This window comes from Falco punctatus, assembly GCF_963210335.1.
Source record: "Falco punctatus genome assembly, chromosome: 17".
Lineage (NCBI taxonomy): Eukaryota > Metazoa > Chordata > Aves > Falconiformes > Falconidae > Falco > Falco punctatus.
Window position 1 is genome coordinate 6,994,432 of NC_137597.1, and position 21,842 is coordinate 7,016,273.

The 21,842-nt window shown below is 47.7% G+C and overlaps 2 protein-coding genes across 3 annotated transcripts; one reads left to right on the top strand and one right to left on the bottom strand.

Moving 5' to 3' along the window:
- Positions 1–41: 41 nt before the first annotated feature.
- On the bottom strand, positions 42–11,723 carry IRF6 (interferon regulatory factor 6). Of its 2 annotated transcripts, none has more exons than XM_080367702.1 (8): positions 7,845–11,723; positions 4,437–4,613; positions 3,334–3,538; positions 2,762–2,884; positions 2,512–2,658; positions 1,890–2,282; positions 1,337–1,455; positions 42–1,028 (listed from the first exon to the last, which is right to left on the bottom strand). In XM_080367702.1, the coding sequence occupies exons 2-8, from the start codon at positions 4,608–4,610 to the stop codon at positions 807–809; spliced, it is 1,383 nt and encodes a 460-aa protein (XP_080223828.1). In that variant the 5' UTR covers positions 4,611–4,613; positions 7,845–11,723; the 3' UTR covers positions 42–806. The 2 variants fall into 2 exon arrangements, with proteins under 2 accessions (XP_080223828.1, XP_080223827.1); XM_080367701.1 differs by lacking the exon at positions 7,845–11,723 and adding an exon at positions 7,311–7,832.
- A 469-nt stretch (positions 11,724–12,192) lies between these two features.
- GUCA1B (guanylate cyclase activator 1B) lies at positions 12,193–19,230 on the top strand. The gene is made up of 4 exons (XM_080367708.1): positions 12,193–12,641; positions 14,805–14,954; positions 16,363–16,477; positions 17,096–19,230. The coding sequence occupies exons 1-4, from the start codon at positions 12,438–12,440 to the stop codon at positions 17,221–17,223; spliced, it is 597 nt and encodes a 198-aa protein (XP_080223834.1). The 5' UTR covers positions 12,193–12,437; the 3' UTR covers positions 17,224–19,230.
- Positions 19,231–21,842: the final 2,612 nt, after the last annotated feature.

A 21,842-nucleotide genomic window follows, 5' to 3' on the forward strand; every position in this document is an offset into this window, starting at 1 on the left:
GTCGGTCCCGCCCGGCAGGGCCGCTGCCCTCCGCCCGGGCCCCGGTGCCGGGCCCGCCAGGCAGGGCCGCTCCGCTCCGCCCGGGCCTAGGTCTCCTCGGACGGGCCTGGGCCCTGGCCGAGCCGCCCGCCCTGGGCAGCCCCGGGCCCCTGCGGCCTCTGTGACAAGGCCAGCGCGGTGTGGGACCAGGCCGCTGCCACCACTTAAGCCAGAGCTTGGAGAAGCGACGAGGCACGGCGGGGCACAGCCCAGAGCCATCTCCCAGCTTTCAGAGCTGCACTATTAGCGAGCTTCCAGCATCAGGTGGCTTCTCAGACCGTGCAGAGCTGGGCTTTTTTAAGTATATATGTGTGTACACAGACATTTCTATAAAATAAGCACGCTGGAAGAAGTGTCAGCCTCCCAGCCGGCAGCTACAGACCAGTTAAAGAGAGAATAAAGCTAGACACAGGTGTTCTTCTCCAGGCGGTTTTAATAGAGCACAGATCATTATTTTTTTCCCTCTAATGATCCAGTACTTATATACAATGTATCGATAGTGGATTAAAAAAATATTACAGAATTGAAAATCTAATTTATACATATCAATTGCTTAAGCAAACAGCTGAAAGCAGTGGCGGAGCCAGAGGACTTCTGTAATCCCCTCTGTTTTGAACACTTCCAAAACAAAAGCACCATAAGACTGCTGAAATTTAATTAGATGACCAGATCTACAGCTTTTTATTCAGATTTAGGCAAGGCACTCATTAGGAAATACTTTTCTGTATGTACAACCTAAGAAACCACAAGGCAAAGCCAAGCGCCTGTCACTGTGCTGGGAGCGGCTGCGCCATGTGCATGGCGGGGGCCTGCATGGGCCACCCCTCCTGATGGTTCTGCAGGAGCCGGTACAGCTGCTTCAGGTGAGCCACGATGTTGTCCTTGATGTCAGGAGTAGAGATCTGGAGTCGCACACTGCCACTGTCAAAGGAGCGTGTGAAGTCACCAGAAAACATTTCGTAGATCATCCGGGCCACAACTGGAATGACCTGTTCAGGAAGAAGCCAGTTGTTTTAGCCTAACGGTCACACAGTATATTCCTGTTATTTTCCAGGAATCCCCTGGATGCAGGGGACGGCTCCCACAAGAACCTAGAGCACATCACAGACTGATGCTATTCGGCGCACGTAGCATTTGTATTTGCTGTGACAAAACCCACCAGCCTTACTGGGATTTCCTGGTGTCAGTAACCACAACAGAAAAGAACAGGTCTCAGGTATCCGTGGGCACCAACCCAGGGCCAACGCACCAGCACCAGCCTTGCTTCACAGTGTCACTTCCCAGCCTCAGTTCCTACCTGAACCACAATCAGCTTCCTCTCCCTGGGCTTTCCATCAGGCCATTCTTCTCCAAAACAGAAGTATATCTCATATGGTGGCTGTTTCTCAATTTGTCCTTTCTGATGGGCAATCAGCTCTAGGAAGAAAAGCAGAATGCTGCAGAGTTGTCCTCTTTCCACTAGAAACACGTTGTATCATCTCCCACCCCCTTGTATCATCCCAGGTCTTACCTACACACCGTTCCTTGTCAGAGCCACCTCTTACACACAATTGTATGCACAACATTACGCTGTACATATGCAATTACAGTTTACTTCTTGCACCCAGAGGAGCTTTCTTTAAAATCAAGATCCTCCAATGTTTTGCAGAGCATTAAATGAGTGTAAGTTCATTTTCTTCTGATGTGCACCTGCTCCATGGTCCGCTGGAGTCAGGGAAGTGCTGTCACACACACACGAGCAAACAGATTCGTGCATCCAGGCTGAGCCCCAGTGCAAACCACCCTTAACAACAGTGCCAAGTGCCCAGGCCAGTATCCAAAGCTATCTTCCAAAAGCAGAAGTTACCTACCGCTTAGAAAAGTTTCCAGACAGAAGAGTTTGACTTTCTTTTGCCGCTCGATCAAATTTGGTGTGGTGGAGGAAGGCGCACAGGGACCAGACCAGTACACCTTGCACTGGCAGAGGCGGACTGCATAGATGGCATGGCCACTGACCTCCAGGATCAGTCCCCTGTCCATAACATCCAGCAGCCGACTTGTGAAGATCTTCTGCCTTTCATTGGTGATTTGCTCTGTTCCTGGAAACTTTACTTGCTCCAAACTAATAGGCCCAAAGAGCTCTTCCTGGTCTGGCATAGGACCCAGCTCTCCATAGAAAAGTCTGCATCCCTGCGGGTTGCTTACAGTCGTCGTCGCTCCGGTCTCCTTTCCTCGATATTCAAACTTGATTTCTAGGTCTGTCACTGAGAGAGAAATTGTCAGGCTGGCTTTCCTGGACCTTTGCATGTGCTGCATCAGCAGCAGAGACACACCACAGAATTTATGTTACACCAGGGGATGTTTAAACTATACACAATTCTCCATGCTAACAAGCAAAGACCCACAGGTAAAAAGGAAAAAAAAAAAAAAAAAAAAAAAAGAAGTCTTTTTTTAAAGTGTGATGATGGAAGCACTATAAATCCATATACATACTTGGCAGAGAGCTGATCCAGAGCTCAGGGCTGCTGAAGAAGTCATGCTGCAGTGCAGTTGGGGGCATTTCCATATCTAGAGGTTCATTCTTCGGCCACACAGCTTCAGGGCTGCAGTTTTCTGCACTGGCTGGAGCCATTGGAGAATCTACAAAAAGGAAACAGTTCTCCAATAAACCGAGATTTTATTTCAAGCACGCACCAATTTACAAGCAAATACCTTCACTAACACATTAGTCTACACCACCAACCATTGATATTAAGAAATGGAAACGTCTCTTGAATAGGGACATGCTGAGATTGATTCAGTTCTTCCTCCTCTTCATCATCAAGATCATTATCCTTTTCATCCCATGGAGCTGAGCCAGTGGAACCTGCAAACAAGCACGTTCTTGTGGGTAGTCAGTGTGTAACACTGCGATGCATTTCTTGAACAAGTAATGTAATCCTCACATTGGCTCTGCACAATACTGGGAATTTATTTGTGTATTTTCCAAATAAGTAAAAAAAGGGAAAATCTGATCTGTACAACATACTATTTTCAGTTTAATACATAATTGTGGAAAGCTAAGGATACAGGCAAACTGTTGCCAATATTGGACCGTTCAGCAGAAAACATGCAACCATGTACAGCTTTAATAATTTTAGTACAGGTACGATGTGGTTCAAAGTCCTCTTAGTTTAAGTACAACCGGGCTTACGCATGGCAGCTGCTTTCTGCTGCATGCACAGGCAGCTTGAGAGTTAATGCCACAGAGGGAAAGGAACTTGCATTGGACAGATGCCTGCTCAGTAACCAGCCCTGTGTCAGCAAGGCCCTCACCTGGATTAATGATTGATCCCTGGGACTGCGGGATATCGCACACTTCATAAATTTTAATAGGATTCATGGGCACCTCCTTGGTGCCATCATACATCAAATTAAATTCCCGGCTTTTGTTAAGAGCACATCGAAGCTGGGCTTTCCACTTTGCAGGGTCTGGCTCATCGACTCCTTCCTGGTACTTTCCTGTTTCCACAGCCCATGCCTGGGGACAAAGTACACTGTGCTCAGTCCAGCCCTCTCAACAGAGCAGCTTTTATCAGAAATCAAATTTTCAGACAAATTCAATGTAAAATTCTTCTCTTGCAGAAGTCTTAACTATAGCTCTTCTGATAACAATTCCCACTTTAATAATTTTTCCCATTAAAAGAAAGGGGAGAAAGAAGATGTAAATCCAAATTTTCAAAACCATTAGCCATTCTGAATGGGCATCTTCATACAAGTTAAGAAAGTATAAATTGTACTGGATTGTGCACTGAGTTTTTCTAGGTGTCTCAGGTCCAAAACCAAAAGTCATTTTCGACAGTGAGCTACACTCTGCGCAGGAGGAATGGGCTTGGTTAAAATGGAGTGGAAGAGCAGCCACAGACACCCAGCTGGCCCTCTCCCTCTCTCACCCCACAATCGGACTATTGGTCCAAGATCCCTCCAAGGCAGAGGTCAGAAATTCCTCCAAGGAGTGCAGGAGTTATAATGAATCCCTTGGGATGAGACTATTAGGGACTGCAGTGATGAGTACTAACAGTTTGTGGTGGGCATCTCAAGATTTATCTAACAGTACTTAATGGTTTGCTGGTAAGAACAAGCCAGCTACCACATCCTAAACCAAGCAGATGAAGTAAACAGCAGTAATCTTCCAGAGCCTAGGCAATCAGACATGGTCTGGCCTTTGGTGGTTGGAAAGAGTTAAAGAACTCAACACCGTCTCAGGCTGTGCCAAGTCTGGATCCAGGTGCACAAAGTGGCTTTTCTGAGGTCAAAGAAATAGGACAAAATGTGCCTGGAAAGAGCTACTGAGATGCCTGTCCAGCTCCTGGGCCAACAATTCAGCCCATTGTCTCTGTTTAAGAACCATGATATATCCAAGCCTTCCCCTCCCTCACCTTGAAGATGGTGTTCTCCTCCTCGTGCTGCGGGCTGTGCCGAGTCGCATGCTTCCAGGGGATCTGAAACCGCTTCGCTTCTCGGTTTAGCCAGATGAGGCCAGGATACATACCGCTATCCACCTGGGCTACCAGCCACGGCTTCAAGCGAACTCTTCGCGGATGTAACGCCATCGTCTGCAAAAGACAGGGATAATACTAGACCAACTGCTAAAAGTTAGTTGAGACTCATATGCTTTAAAAAAAAAAAGTAATTTAATGAAAAAGGACCCTATGCTGTGTTACTGCTATTGTTTGTTATGTTACTGCACACTGAAACGGCTCATTCAGATCCAGCTAGATGACTCTTCTGACAGGAGGCATTACAAACGCATCACTAAACGGGGAACATAACTGTTACAAGAACAACAACTCATTATTAAATATTCCAGGTAAGCAGAGACGGCGCATTATTTGTGTTAACTGGGTGCGCGGAGGGTGAGCCCCGATCAAACCTGAGCTGTGAAGGCTGCACAGGAGATAAAGCCACAAACAAGCCACAGCAAGAACAGGCAGCAGAATTTCAAAAGCCTCCATGTACACCTTAGCGAAGGGCCTATCTGATCCTGCTCTTCTCCAGTGTGTCACACCTGCATCGAGGAGGGAAAAACTAATGTGCCCCAGCGGAGGTAAAGGTGGAAGCATCAGGCTGAAGCGGAGGGGCCTGTTTTATCAGACAAGTGTGCCTCAGAGTCATTTTGTGACTTTTTCATGAATGCTCTGAATGCAGTATCATAATTCACAAACATTGCTGACCCATAATAACCAGGATGTTTATCCAGAAGGACAGTAACTGCAAGTCTGCCAGCACTTGTGCTAAAAATCAAGTGATGATGACTTAAGGTTTAGGTTTCTGTTTTTTTTTTAAGAAGTGCTGTAGTAGTTAACTGATCAAATCTGTTCTTAAGTAGCCCTTTGTTGCTACTACATTTGCAGCCAACCAACAATATTTTTCTTGTGCAGAACAGATACAAAGCCAACAAACAAAATTAACGACTGTCCCTCTGCAAGAAGAGGGAGCATTTGGTATCTTTAGATGTTGGGAGGGAACTTTTATGCTACATGTGTGCTTAGAAGGTGTATCTCCCATATTCATTTGCAAATCTTGAAACAGATGTGAGAAATTAGAAATATTCCCATTAATAAAGCAGTGACAGGATAAGTAAAACCTTTGCCATAAGCCCTGAATACTGCTGTAGGAGTTGCAAAATGTGTCTAGTAGCAGAGATAGAGAGGATTAAAAAACCCTATCCAAGAACTAGTCTAGGAACAGATTTTATTTGTTCAAATACCTGCAGATCCCATTCAGTTGCAAGTGTTCATACAAAATTAATCTAACAAAACTTACTTTATCTGTTAAGCAAAGAAAAAGTTTAGATTCAATTGCAAATCATCTTTTAATAATAGTTGGAAAACGTGCTTCAGCAAGGACCTGCGCACATTAGCAGACTGCTTCCCAGGAACTGCAAAGGATCAGAAAGCAACTGTCAAAATTATTTTTGTGTTTCTGAAGCTCTGCTGTATTAGTTATCCATGTTGAAAATGCTACCAGAATCAAACTTTCAGTAGTGTTTTTGCAAAGACACGAAGTCCAGGTTAATCCCAGACTTATAATTGAGACCAAAACCAGGTATCGATTTTCCTTGTAAAGGAAGAAAAGAAAAAAAAAAAAAAAAAAAAAAAAAGTGACTTCTCATCATAATGAAGAAATCCTAACTAAAGCTTCTTTCCACAATCTCTTTTACACTTAACTTTCCAAGCAGTCCCCTCTTCTTCTACTAACGTACTCTGTGTACAACACATTTGCCAGACCAGGAATAAATTCAAACCCACACACCAAGGAGGAAAATTCATGCCTCTCATCAACCAAAACAAATTCGGTCACATGGAAGGTGTGCTGGTGGGGCCATACGAGGTTTGAATTGTCCCTTGGATCACAGACAAGATCACAGACAGCATCTGTCAATACGTGACATTACAATGCTTTATGGCCTTTTATCACCACAGACTTGTTGACACAATAACCAAGAGCAAATCAACTTGAATCCCATTGCTCAGCTCAGACGGTGAGTCAGCCTCCTACAACCTTCAACTTCGATCCGGTGGGATCCATGAATGCCAGAGGCTCGTCCCACTCAGAGAGCTGCAAGGGTGAGCTCGGGGAACGTCATCACACCACGAGTTGGATTCACCAAGGGAGCCTTGGCCCTCACTCAACACCCATCAGTGCACATACCCAGTTTGCTTCATTCCCACTCAAATTGGCTGGGGGGTGGCGGTGTAATTAGCACCCCCTCTGCTGCTAATGCATCTCTAGTCAGTAACGTAATTATTCCCTGCACCCCAGTTATTATAACTGAGACGTTTTTCCTTGGAGGCAAGATGATGACCCCAAGAACAACTCAAGCGAACTCAGGACCGAGCAGGCACGCTGCAGCCACCTCACCGAGTGGCCAAGGTCAGGGGCATCCCCGGTGACCGGTGGTGACTCTCGGGGCTCCAGCACGGTGCCAGCCAGGTTAACAAGACGCAGCACAGCAGGAAAACGTGACCGGCAGCCTGTATCAGGCTTCCTCCACAGATATTTTTCACCCTCCGCCTGGGTGCATGCAGTGCTCCTGCTCCACGCTGCTCAAGCCCCTAAAGGAGGATGGGGTCTTCTCCAGGTCCATTGCTGCGATGCCACAGACCTCATTCTGTGCTTGTTATCTTTGATTACATTATCCCACCTTTCATGGATATGTATGCGTTATTTTCAAAGACAAGAAGCTCAACCCTTATTAGCCTTCCTACAGAGAAACAGGCTGGGTTTTCATCCCAGTGTCTGACACTTACCTCCCCACAGCGGAACCTACAGCTCCCACGCTTTGGGGTTCCGCACATCACCTCTCCCGCGGCCCGCCGTGCTCCCTGCCCAGCGCCCCCAACCCCAGCCCGGCGCTGCAGGCTGGAAGGGGCCGGAGCCGTGAGCGGTAACGGGGGTCCTGGGGTGGGGTCCGAAAGCACCCGTGGGTGACCGGGGCGGGGGGGGGGGCGCAAATCTCACCCTCCCGTAACTTTAGGCCTGGGTTTACGCCAACTTGAAAGACGTAGCCTTGGGCTAACCCGGCCCAAGCCGCGGGCGCGGAGCGGGAATGGAGCAATAAATCAGCATTTTCAGCGGGTTTCGCTCCCCCCGGCTGCCTGCGGACCCCCCGCCCCGCGCTGCGGCCCCGAGCCGCGCCCCCTCCCACGGACACCCGCCCGTCCCGCACGCCGGGGCCCCGCCGCCCCACGCGTCTCCCAGCGCCCCCCCCAGCCCCACGGAGGACGCACCACCGCCGGGCGGGGCCGGTCCCCACCGAGCACCGCGACCCCACAGCAACTCACCGCTCCGGCGAGCAGGGGGCCGGCTCCGCGGGTGGGGGGGGGGTCCGTGCCGCCCAGCGGGGCCCACGCGTGGGCGCAGCGGCGGGGAGCGGGGCCGCGACTCTCACCGCCCGCCCTCACCTGCCCAGGTGCGCCGGGCGCAGCCGCGCCGCCCGCCCCGCCCCGCCGCTCGCCCCGCCCCGCCCCGCCCCGCCCCGCCCGCCCCCTGCGCAGCGCTGGGGCCGGGGGTCGCGGCTCGAAGGGTGCTTGGCCCAGCGCGGAGCGAAGAGCAAACGCTCAAGTCGGCTGGGACCGGCGGGGTTGCCTCAGGAAAGTGTTAAAGCTCCCTCCGTGCCGCCAGCCCCACCTGCGGCTGCGGGGGGGCTCCGCGGCGTGGCCCCTCGGCCGGGCTGCAGCCCCCTACCGCCGTCCGCAGGTCTCATTGCTTTTTCTCGTAGGTGGAGAGCCGTGACTCAGCGGTGAATCTTGGTTTCAAGAGATCATACGATACTTTACTGTTCGGTTTCAATGAACCGGAAAAAGCCAGTGGGAATTTCCCTTCTTCCCATCATGAACACTAGGGATGGTGCTGCGTCCCCGTTTGGGAAAAGCTGACTCGCATCCGAAGCTCAATCCTGTGCCAAGGCTTCGGAACTATACAACATTTTGAAAATCTTCACCCACAAAGACAACGTTAATTCGGCATTTTTCTTGGAGAGTTTGCCTTGCAAGGTGCCAGGCGCAAGGCAGATACTTCAAGCTTCATTCATCACTGAAATACAGCTGCCCCGCGGTAACACTTTACCAGGAGTTTGCATGTAGTAAAATCTTTCTGGCAATAAGCAAAAGGCAGTAGGTGACACTCTAAGGTTACCCTTTTTGGGGTAGCATGGCCGTGGTGGGCTTTAGCTGCATTTGCTCAGTTATACCAGACCATTTTTACATGCAAAACAAGGAGCAGGAGCTCCTCTAATAGCTTCTACCACATCATTGTTCCTGCTGTATAAAAACATGCAACGGTCCAGCCAATTCGGTGAGCGACTGGGAAGAGACACAGAGCTGTTGGGCTGAGCTTCTGGCCAAAGTATGAGGGATCTTTGATCTCTCAGATGGGTCAGCACAAAAGTTGCCGCTCATCCTCCCTGCATTCCTGCTGTCTGTGGGTAAATTTAAGGATGCTTCAGGTTTGCTTTCTTTGTGGTCTGGTGCTCGGGGGGCGCTGGAAGCAGACACCAGCAGTGATGCTGCACACTCACCCACATGCCTTGGACTGTCAGAGGGCTGGGACCAGCCCTGGGCACAGCTTTGCTCTTTCTTGGCCTGCTGTAAGGTCACTTGAGATTGCCCAAGCCGCCGAGAGGGGTCTTAGGGCAGGTCAGGGCTGGAGTATTTAAAATAATGGAGCAATGTGGCAAAACGAGGCGAGAGCTGCTCTGGCGTGGGCGAATGAGCTCGCCTTGCCTCCAGTTTCACTAAGTTGGTCCTTTCAGGCCGGGCAGCTGCGTCCACCTGCACCCTGCAGCCTTTGTTACAGCCTCCGCTGCCTCCACCGAGTGGTAACGCAGATGCCAAACAAATGAGTCTTCCCAGCTCTCTGCAGGGTTTGGTGGTTTTTTTTTTTCTTGAGTTTCTACCAGCCTCTGCCGAAGCATGTGGCAGCGTGTTGGGTTAGTGAACTGACGGGAAGTAAGTTGTCTTTTTCCATGCTCTTGGCTGTGAAACTCTGCAGCTTTTGAGCTGTATAGGTGATAATCTAGGGATGGCTCGCTGGGCAGGACATGTAATCAGATGTTACCTTTTGCAGCTGATCATCCAAAGTGTTCACTCTGAAGTATAAAGGATTGATCCTAACCCTTCAGGCAGCCAAATAGCACCAACCTCTTTATTGCAGCGTTTTCTAGGAAGCATTCTATTTCTTTTTAGTTCTGTCTGCTTATGTTTACCTGTATCTGCATCTTGTTTCCAAATCAAATGAAGAAATCCTTTGGCTGATAAACAATACTTCATAAAGTGACATCATGCTGGCTGAGAGACAGCAGCTCTTTCAGTACAGTCTGCAGAGAACACACTTGGGACAATGAGAGTATAGGCAGAGGAATTTTCATACCAGGAGCTATAGGATTTACTCTATTTCAGTGCCAAATTAACATCAGTACTTTTATCAACATGATTGTATGTCATGATACCTGCAATAGCAGGGGCTAGGCTTTGTAACCCAGGTCTCTCACAGCCCTTTGTTCCTCCTGGAAAAGGCAGTAGTCATCAAAACAAAGGGGAACCATTTTCTCTCCTGGGAACAGATCACTAAGTTCCCATAAGGCAAAACAAAATTATGCAACGAGGCAAGACAATGTCCTGGGCATGTGGAGTCTTGCTGCTCTCGGCACTCGCATTCCAGCGTGCAGCCTCGGTGCAGGAGGGCAGCACAAAATGGTGGAAGGCTTCACACCAGCGCGTGCAAAGCTCCCCACTGTGCCCCAGGCAAAAGCACGATGAGCCCCCTGCACCCCTGTCCCGGCAGCAGCACCTCTGCTGCTTTAAAGAAAACCCATGCCCTCACCTGATGCTAGCAGAGATGATTCAAGAAATAGGGTTGAAGGAAAAAGCTGTTTCTTTACCTGGTATATGGTGACTGAGCATGGGGAAACGGAGAATGCAACAGAAGTATCACATAAGTACCACTGACTGTGGCTGCTAAAGACTTCTTTCGCGTAGGTCTAGCGAAGAGACAAATGCTGGGGGACAGATCCCATATAACTTTTTTTGACGAGCCAGACCTCAAGCTGCTCTGCTGCAGACAAGTGATCCTGGAGCCAGGGGCTAAAGCATCTACAAAAGGATGGGCTGAGTTTACTAATTGTGTTGCATTCTTCTAGGCACAAAGATATGCAAACGGGATTCCTCTACATTATTAGGTTAAAATACACCATTTTGTTGAAAGAGAGCAGTTTTAACCTTTTTAGCAACCCCTCTGGTCCTTGCCACCCATCTTCATCTTGCTGCTGTACTGCTTATAGCCTCTTCTTGCTTAAGACTCTTAAGAGCGAAGCCATGCATTGCCTGGGTACCCTTATGCACAGAAGTACAAAGTTATACCATACTGCCGCAAATCTGTATGTACATGTAGTACCTCTGATGGGTTACTTACAGGTATGAGTAGATTCAGAGCAAACCCTATTCTTACAGGAGGATATGAATTGCCGCACTGTTCTGTAGTATCAAATTTTAGACTGATTCCTAGCCAGTGTTTTTCCACCTGAGAAACTCTTCTATTCTAAAGTAGCAGGAGGAAAAAAAGAAATCCAAAAAAAGTGAACAGTTTAAATCCTTCTGGGCCTTAGCACTGCTATAATAGGGAATCTATTGTTTCCTATCAATACTACCCCAATCCTCTTAAAAGAGGAATCCCACCTGGATGCCGGGCTGGCTCAAACACGTTTATACCTACAGGTCATCGCTTTCTGGCTGACACAAATAATGGCTGGATGCAGAACACAGCGTGTGATACGGATAAAAGCTGGTGGCTCCAGTGAGGAAAGGAAAGAAGAGCAGGAGGCTGCACGGAGCGAGGGGGGGCTTGATCTCTGGCTGCGGGTGGCTGTGAGCTGTGCTGCCAGGCTGGGGGGAGCGGCTGCAGGACAGAAAGAGGCTGGGGTAGTTGTATGTTGTACCTGCAATAGACGTGGTAAGAGTAAGCAGGAAGTGTATTTCAGCAGATAAAAGCACAAGAGAGGGAAGGGGAAAAGGAAAAGTCCACACTTAAATAAAATATCAGGCAATAAAATGTTCCTGTTGCTCCTGGGAGTTTTAAGAATGAATTGTGAAATGAGAGAAATGTGCATATTTGTCTCTGTGTATTTACTGGTTCTCCTGATCTGTACAGAGTGAAGCCTATAGTAGGTGTTCAATTAACTTTATGCATTAGCAGCTTTTTTTCATGTGAGCAGTGTTACTTGATTTGTCTTATTTTTTTTAGGGTTTGCTCTCTGCAATTGTTGTTGTTACTCCGTCCTATTTCACTGAAACATTGGGTATCCCCCACAAGCAGGTGATACATGCTGGTATCAAAAAAACTAATGTTAGGGAAGTTTGCTTACAATCCCTTTTTGTTTTCTAGAAATACTACAGTAAAGTGAATGGGGTTATAAGTCATGTGTAAAGGGAAGACTGGCTCCCATTTTCTTTGTTATGAAGGCATTAAAGTGCTGGAGGACCCTGAGCCTCTGGGATCTGCTCCTAAATAGGGCACAGCTCAGAACACCTGAAGGTCTCTGACTCGTTGGTGAGAATCTCCTAATGATCTTAGCTATTTTTATACATGCCTGATGCCACATGTTATACTGCCCTAACGCAGAGAAGCAATTCTACAATCACCAAGCGAGCACACAAGACCGTGGTGGTGAAAACTGCAGGAAGAAAGAGGAAGAAGAAAGTAAAACACACACAAAAAGGTGAAATAGCAAGACACAATATTGGCATCAAATAAAGGAACAAGACAGGGAGAAGAAAAAGAACAAAAAAACCTAAAGGTGATAAAAGGACTGTACAAGCAAAGGACTTTGGCAGCGTTTTCCTTTTGCTCCTTCTTTTTTTAATCTTGCTTTACGGAGCAAAATGGGACAGCAGTTCACCAACGCCGAAGGGGAGCAGACGGAGATTGATGTTGCAGAACTGCAGGAATGGTATAAGAAATTTGTGGTTGAATGTCCTAGCGGGACCCTCTTCATGCACGAATTCAAGCAGTTCTTCGGGGTCCAGGATAACCGTGAAGCAGCAGAGTATATTGAAAACATGTTCAGAGCTTTTGATAAGAATGGGGTAAGTGGTGAAGGGTTTTTACAATTATTTGTCTCATAGTTTGCACATTTTCTGTAATTTGGATGTGGTTTGGTGCAGTTCTCACCATTGTTGCCATGCTTCATGAGACTAAGGCAAGGGGGATGGATCTGCTGGGGCAGAAGGAGCACATGCTGCACTACTGTGTGGGCTGGTATGGATTTACCTTCCCATAGGTCTGTACGCAAATTAAAGACAGAATGTACCCTTAAGGGACTAAGGAGGGATTAAAAGGTTGACATTTAGGCAGTTACATTTTGAGACTGTATTGTTGAAAGGTCCTCAAATAGCCAAAGTTGCTACATGGAAAAAAATATTTATCTGTTATGATAAAGAGGGAATTATAGTGGAGAAAAGTCCTATTCAGGCTTGCTATACATTGAAGGAAGCATATATACAGTATGAATAGGTGGCAGGTAACAAAATATTGATTTTAGCTGATCAAAAGCAAAGGAATGCTGAACAATTCAGACATTCTGGTTTTGATTCCCTTTGCTGTATTTGTCATTAGACACCTGGGAAAAGTGGGCTTTCTGGTTTAGTAGCAGTTCATGCATACCCATGTGCTGCTGCAAAAGACAGCGTGATACTAGCCAGCGATATTTTAGATACTCAAAAGAAATGTGATACGGTTGCCTTTCTCATCTTGAAATGGCTAAGCAACGCTGGCCGAACAGTTCAGGTTTGTTTGGTTTTTTTTTCCTGAAGGTCTTGATCATATTCAAAATACAGGGTTATTTGTTGCTGTGTATCAAGATGGGAAAAGAGGAGACAAGTCTGTCATCTCGGATATACCAATTTCCCTTAAGCTTCCTTTAAAACAAGAGGCAAAGTCACACTGAGGTAACAACAAAAGTAATTTTTTGGGAAAGGATAAAGAAGCTATGGAAGGCATGGGCAGGTCAGACTTGTCTCAGAATCTGAAGCTGGCAAAACCCAAATTCCTGCAAAAACCTCGAAGTCCAGGTCCAAATTCAGTTCTGAAAGCTGTTCAGAAAGGGTTGCAGAGCAAATAGTACACATAAAAAGCAAAGTCCCGTTCCTAGTTTATAGGGTTGCCTAGTAAGGCTGAAAATCTGTTTTCAAGGGATGCTGGTACTTGCATTTATTAGGAACGCTAAATTAGTCCTGGGTTCATGCTTTTGCTTAAATATGCCCATGGTATATAATCAGTTGAGCAGGACTCAACAATCTAAAGGATCATTAGGAATATGGTAAGAAAACACAAACAATTCTCTGTTTGCCTTGTTATGCTTGCTGGCCTCCACAGCCCAGGAGGAGCAGTTTTCACTTGCAGTAACTGGTGGAGGTTTTGGTGCCCCCAGCAGAGCCTGCGGGGGGGGATGAACAGTCCAGATCCTCCAGAGGGTTCTGTTAACTGGGTGGGAAGGCTGAGAGGGGGTACGGGGATGAGGACGGGGCTGAGCCCTGGGGTGCTGCTGGGTGGGAAGGCTGAGAGGGGGTACGGGGATGAGGACGGGGCTGAGCCCTGGGGTGCTGCTGATCTGCATGCCGGCCATCTGCTGGAGGCTGCCGAGGAGCCCTGCTTCCCCGCCACCTCTGGGTTTTGAGGAGAATGAGCACTCGATGTGAAGCTTTTATTGTGGGTATCATTGTTGCTCCATCCTGAACGGTGACCTTTCATTGTCATAGTCTTGCTCTGGTGACTCAAGATCAAACGAGAGGGAAGGATGGAAGGAAGGGGTAATGGCTGGGTGTCGGTCTCAGCAATGAAGCAGCTGTGGTCATTGAGAACATTGAGAACGGCAATCCCTTCCCAAAAAGTCAACACCTCCTGCACTGGTCCTCATCCGCCTCCCCATCCTCCATGTAATCTGTCTTGTCTTGGGGTGTTTAAATTGCTCACTCCTGGGGTCCTGGTGGGTGTCCCCCCTTATTGCACTGCAGGAGGATTGCTTTGCTCTCCACTGTCACGCTCCTCATGGCTCATCCTGGGTGCGGAGGGGTACGGCTGTGCTTGCTGATGGCCTGGGCTGGCACAACTCTTCTGCAAAGCGATTATATAAATAAATAGCTGTCCCAGAGGTTATCTTTTTGGCAGTTTTTCTCCAGGTTTTGTAAGCAGTTTTCTATCAGCCATACCCAGTTAAGTGTCATTCAGCTGCTGCTTTTCTGTTTCAACAGGATAATACCATCGATTTCCTGGAATATGTAGCAGCCTTGAATCTTGTTTTACGAGGAAAACTGGAACACAAGCTGAGGTGGACATTCAAAGTATATGACAAGGATGGGAACGGTTGCATAGATAAACCTGAGCTGCTGGAAATTGTTGAGGTAAGTAGGCATTGCCTAATCACTTTTTTTTAAGCAATCACTGTTCTTTGGCAATGTAATGATGTTATATGGGTTTGGTGATAATTAGGTTTCAAGGCAGCTGTGGGGAGTGATGAAGTGAAAATGCCTGACCTCGGTGAAAGGGTTCAGTGGTTTGGAGCCCGATGGTGTGGCTGAGGGATCAGTTATACCCCCTGTGGCCAGCCTGGCCCCTGCTGCTGCTGAAGCTGTCCAGAAGTGCAGCACCTGGGTGCTGTTGTGGAGCTCCTGTGTCTCTGCACTGCCTTCCCGTTCCACCTTCTTACAGCAAGATGCGTGGCACTGGCCAGTGGAAGAGGGTTTCGCCCCGTGTCCCTTACAGGAGCCAAGTTTCCTGCCCAAGGAGCTGCTGAGAATGCACTGAGAGGCACAAATTAGTACAGAAACCCCTTCTGTAATTGTTCCTTTCCGGGTTTCTGCCACGTTCTGTGCTTAGCTTTGATTAGTGACTGTGTGGGGGTGGGGGGGAGGCATGGGGCTTAGCAGACAGCCAGACACAGGGCACCCGGGTGTCACTGTAGGTGAATACCCTGGCGGTGGTGCTGGATCACCCCTGCACCACAGGTGCTGTTACCCTCACACAGCAGTGCTTGTGAGGCTTAATGCTTATCAAACGTTTTAGGATCTTGGGTGAAATGCAATGTCAAGGACACATCAGGAAGGGCCTGCTTTCCACAGATTCCTTTTTCACAGACTGGGAAGTCTGACCAGCCTGTTACCTGCAGCACCAGCAGCGGTGTGGGAGCATCTGGGGAAGCTCAATTATAGTTTTGAGGTCAGCAAGGAATTGGCCGGAGCTGTGTTAGGCCCTTGCTAATCCCCTTTCTGGGAAGACTTCAGACAAAACCTGTCAGCCTAAGGAGTAAAGTTAATAATGAACAGGTGGTTGTCATGGGAGGAACAGATAAAATCTTCCCCTTTCCAGTGACAAAGTGGAACAGAAACTATGGTTCAAAATATGTGCTAATACAGGTTTGATCTTGCAGCTGGGCCACAAGTTCCCTGGGAGAGAGGGCTGGGTAAGTCCAGATGTGCCTGGCCTCAGATGTCAGGGAAAAAATCACTCTCAAATGTCAGATGATTTTCCCGTTTTTTGAAACTCTCTTTGCAAAGGAACCCTGAGGTCTCACCAATATGCGTAGGGAAAACAGGAGGACAGCAGCTTCAAAGAGCAAATGAAATAATCTGCGGTGTGTGTGAGCGTAAGGTTGGAGGTTTCATTACAGGTCTGAGGCTGCTGAGTGGCAGACCTTTCTAGAAAGGTTAAAACCGCAGCCAGTGTGAGAGACCTTTACGCTATTGGGAAGATAATGGAGTTCACTGCTTCTCATTTTCCAGCCCTTCTCTTAATCTGTGGACTTCTTTTCAGTCTATCTACAAGCTGAAGAAAGTGTGTCGGTCAGAGGTGGAGGAGAGGACCCCGTTGCTCACGCCGGAGGAGGTGGTGGACAGGATATTTCAGTTAGTGGATGAGAACGGGGATGGTAAGTGACGACTCAGATCGCATTCATGCGTAATGAGGAGTTATCTGTGCTGGGCAGGCTAGCTTTAATCACGGCTATCTATCGAGAAGTCACTCAGCATTGTTAGTCATGTTAGACACGTTGGGTTTGGTTCTGGTCTGTTTGTTAGAATCAAGAGAAACTTGGTGCTGCAGGACGAAATAGTTTTCATTGCTATTTTAATGTAAAGTGCAGAGGGGTCACTGTTCTGTCGGGATTTTGCCACACCGTTCTCATCCTCTGAAAGCCCCGGTAGCCAGAGCACTGGTCCCAGGCCCAGCACAACTAGCCTGAGCAAAGACAGTGGCTCCAGTTGAACTGGAGCATGCAGGATCAGACTTGCAATCGTCCTGGAGGAGCATGTGCAAGCTACTGCCCCATTCCATGTTAGCCCACGGGACAGGGCAGGTGTGAATGCGTTGGGTTACAGCGCGGTGGTTTGTCTCACAGCTAGCTGGCCTTCCCCTGCATGGGGAAATGAAGCCTGACTTTTGTCTTACTAGCATATTTTCTGAAACTCAGATGGCTTTTACTTCCTGCCACCTTTTTATCTGTCATGTTTTGTCTTCCCATCCTGTGTCCTCCTCATCTCACCCACAGGGCAGTTATCTCTTGATGAGTTCATTGATGGGGCCAGGAAAGACAAGTGGGTGATGAAGATGTTGCAAATGGATGTAAACCCTGGGGGATGGATCTCTGAGCAGAGAAGAAAGAGTGCTTTGTTTTGAGAAAATTGGGGTTTGATACAGCTGAAAACCCGATGCTGACTACAGCTGTGGCTCTCTTACTCTAGGGTGGTAGTGGCTTTCCTTTTTATTACAATCTCAGCACCCAGATGAAAACTTCAGTGGTTTAAGAAGCCATATCTCAATCTAAAACCCATGTGCTTCATACTGCTGGTACCCAGAGACTATTTTTGGCCCATGAATAACTATTTCTGTGTACACAATACCATGTTTGCCAGCTCTGGTTTTTGGTTACACCCCAAGGAACAAACTTATTGTGGCTTCCTGCAGTGGATCCTGGGCAGGGTTTTATTCTGATGACAGGGTGGATGGGGAAGTGAGAAATCCTGACATAGTGGTACTGTCTCCAGTGCGGACTAGTTGCATCACTCATGCCTGCAGAGATACAAACAACATCAAACCCAAAGAGACACCAGAAGAGGTGCTCTGGCAGCCTTTATGCATGTTTAGTAGACTACACTAATGTAAAATTATTGAACACTAGCATATCACTATCAAAAATGAGAATTGGATTATAAGCGATAGCCAAAACAATAGACAGAGCTGAGGAAAACCTAATGTTTGGGCTGGACAGGTGGAGCAGGAACTCCTTGCATCTCCCCTGTGTGAACCGGAGTTTGCCCCTTGTACCTGTTCAGAGACCTGGGTTTCTGTGGGGCTGGAAAAATGCAATTTCCAAACAGTGAGCAGCAGTGGAAACTGTACTTCTTGACAGTCGCATTCAGAGGACAGATTTGCACAAGTGTGATTCTGCTCCTTTTTGGAGCCCCTGTTTCTTACTGAACCATCACTCTAGAACAGCTTTTCCTGCCCTGTGGAGACTGAATGAGCTCCAGGAGCTCCAGGACAGTCACTGCACTGGGAGGAGTTTTGTGTGGAAGGGGAGAGAAGGGAAGAGCAGGGTTTTGCTCGGCGGTGCCTCTGTAACAAGAGGACTAGCACGGCTTTATCGGCAGGACCACAGGCTGGAGCAAGTGACAGAAAATCTGAGGGAGTTACGGCAGTAGTACAGTGGTTTTACACTGGACTTAATTTAGCCACCAACTATAGATATAAAATTTGCACAGGTTCTAGGCTGAGCTCTGCTATTCTAATCCACATTCCTACATATATACGTGTATCTGGAAAGAGATTTTGTGTTGAACCAACATTTTGGCTCACCTTTATTAAATGTATTGGCTTATTTGCAAGAAAAATTTCCCCAGGGAAGTAACATGAGTTTGTTTTATTTTAATTTTCCCATGGGACCAGGGGGCCAGGTCATGCCCATGAAAAGATTTGCAATCCCTTTTTTGTGGCCTTTAATTATGACTGCAGTATCTTTCATTAGTTCATTAGTTTGCTGGTTTGTGGTCTCATCAATTTGACCGATGTTCAAATTCAGGAACTAGAGGAAGTATTCAGGATAAGGCACAATCAGTGCTAGAGTTCAAATGCATATACATTTCGACTTCTAAATAACCTTTCTAAGAGTTCCCTGTAAATACACACTAGCTTGTGACATGCTTACTTATAGGAACTGATTAGACTCCTAGTTCATGCTGTAAGGCAGCTGTTTAAAGCTCATTTAATTCAATAGTTTATCAGCCAGAGATCAGAAAGAAAAATCTTAACTTCTGAATTGGGGCCCTGGAAGAAAATATTCACTTTACTGATTTTTTTCCAACTTGTGGACAAATGTTTTCATGGGAGGATACAAGTATCTAATTCCTTAAATTTCAGCATCTCAACCAACATTAACACACTCTGCTTCTCACACGGTTGTTAAGTGGATGTTTAGTTACTACAGCTGCATGCTGCAGGTTTGCTTCAATGCTTGAAATTCTCTTGTTCTGTTCAGCTGGTCAGATCAGGCGGGGAAGGAGCTGGCTGTCCCCCCCACGCCGGCAGTCCTCTGCTGCGGTGGTAGAGGGCATCCTAACACTGAGCACTTGGGCAGTTGGCAGAAATTTTGTAACCATGAATTTAATAAAGAATCATTTATTACAATTCTGCTTTGTAGTATTTATTTTTCACTTTGAAGGTGAAGACCTGTGTGAGCACCTGAGTGTCTGACCAAAACTGTAGCCTTTAAGACTTAGGTAAATGAATTAAAGGGAGTTGTGAGGTGTGACAGCTAACCTGGATGAGACAAGTGTAAGGCAGAGATGACGCTGCTATTGTGGATGCGGAGTCAGAAAGGAGTCTTTCTGGTTAACTTACATGTAATGACAACAAAAAAGGTAAGTGTATAGTTAAAAATAATTTCTCTAGATGCATACAATGAAGTGAGCTGGCAGCGCTGCAGTCACGTGGCCCCTGTTTTAACCCTGCTGGGACTGAAATGGGAACCTTGAAGAATTTAGGGCTCCAAGTGTTGGACTTGGCAGCCGGGTGGTTCCACATCCCCTGGCCTGGGCAGACCTAGGATGGCAGCGGTGCACACGGCCGGTAATGCTTGTGTGAGTGCTGGCATAACCCAGTGGAAAATTGTTCCGCTTATCGAATGCATAATCTTTTGTCAAGAAATCACAAAGTGCTTTAGTCTTAGTCCTATTTTTAAATCCATAGGTATAAACGCTTTGATCTCTTCCCAAACTCAGTTCAACATTCACATCAAGCTGTTTGCCAGGCATTTTGCATAATCCATTTTCCAGACTTACAGGCCAGCTAGAATTGGATTTGACTGATCGGATTTCTTTTTGGTCTAAACTGGGAAACAGGATGGTTTGGAAAAGGCAAATGCCGTGTGATTTTTCTGAGCTTCTACCATCTGCTCTGATGTTTGATGCCCCTGAGGTTGGGTAGGATTGAAGGTGAAACAAACGGGTTAGAAAGCTGAAGGTGAGGCTGTTGTTGAAGGGGGCTGATGGGGAGAGGCACCAGGGAAAAGGAGCCAGGGGGGTATCGCATCCTAAAATACTACAGAAGGTGCATTCCTGGGGAAAGTGCTGAGCAGCAAAATGATGAGGCTGAGAAAAAGAGAGGATAATTACATTGAACTTGATGCTTAGCCATATTCTTCATTTGTCTATACACTTGATGTTCTGAGAGGGGATGTTCACCCATGGGTAGCTGGAGTTTGGTGGCTGCCCAGAGGAAAGGTTTGTGTCCAGGTCATTCCCAAAGCACCCATGTGCAGCCTCCCCTTGAAAACATCGTGCTGAAAAACAGAGTGGCCAGGCAGGGGCTTACACATCCCCGTGCTGATTGCTATGGGGACTTTTTGTGGTCTTGCCACACTGTCATTTTCTCACAGCACCCATGCTCAGCTCTGGCAGTATGGGGAAACCTTTCGTTCCTCCTCCTCTTCAAAGGAAAGTGCACCTCAGGAGTTTAGGAAGTATCTCGAGCGTATTACCCTGCTGAGATAAATGGCATGGTGAAAAACCGAAAGCTTTTAGTGTAGCTGTAACTCTTAACAAACCTGGCACCAGAGACTTGTCCCAGGTCATGGCAAAGGGGGGGCGGAGGTGGGACCTGCTGTGCAGCCCTGCCAGCCCCTCACCACGGCAGCTCCCAAAAAAAGCCTCTCCCATGCTCACCAGAGGGGCTGTGCTGCCTCATCACCAGGGATATTGTCACAAGAATGAGCAGTGCGTCTGTGCTGGCACCCAAACAGCCACCACTAGTTTGAAATAATTATGCCTGAGTTAGGGCAAAGAGAGTCACAATATTAGTTTTTAATTATTTTTAATTTGCTTTCTTAGAGGCTGAAATAACATCCTTTGGAGAGAGATGCTGAGGTTTGAAAGGTGCCTTCGGCCAGCCAGCAGTTCTGAGACAGCCCTTTTAGAATAACTTTGTCTTTATAAATAGAAATCGGGCTTGTCAGGGCTGCTTCTCGCAGCTTCTGGGGCACGCAGAGGAGAGAGCTGAAGGAAGCACGGGCAGGACTGACCGTGTCTCTCAAGCTCCCTCCTCGCTGCTGTTGTAAAGACAAAGTGCGGTAACTTTTGTGCCGGTCTTTTGAGGGGGAATTAATGTTGTTGCAAGTATTGCACCCTGAGTAAACAGCTCAGCCTGGCTCTAACAAGACAATTGCAGCCTGTTCTTTCTTGCACTGGTGTAAGCGGAGTGGCTGGACAAGCTGGCCCATCAAAGGGTTCCTCTCTGTGACCCGTGGTTTGTGCGCCCACCCAGCACCGCCGGAGCCCGAACCGGGCTGTCAGGGGCCATGGCTGAGCATCCCGCACCCGCTGCCTATCTGGGCAGAGAGCAGGGGCAGGAGGGGCCTGTGGGGCTGCCACACGTGGCCCAGAAGGCAGCAGGGAGGAAAGCAGGAGGTGCCTGAAATGTGGGAGGGTAAAGCAGAGCTCTGGAAGAAAGAATTGTAGGACTACCCAGGGGGTGAGGTTTTATTAAAGCAAGCGACGCTTGCTCAATGCAGATGAGGTTCAGAAGAGCAGGCAACACCCACGGGATGCAAGAACCTCCGGGAGCAGCCCCTTTTCTGCGCTGATTCTGAAGAAAACAGACCTCTCCCCACGCTTGTGCTGTTCTTGCAAAAGAACTACCTTAACAAAGCCAAAACAAAGATTCCTGCACTTGTACAAGACAGCTAATCTGTCCTGCTGGAAACAGAATGATCGATTGAAAGAGAGAAAAAACACAGCCTGGAA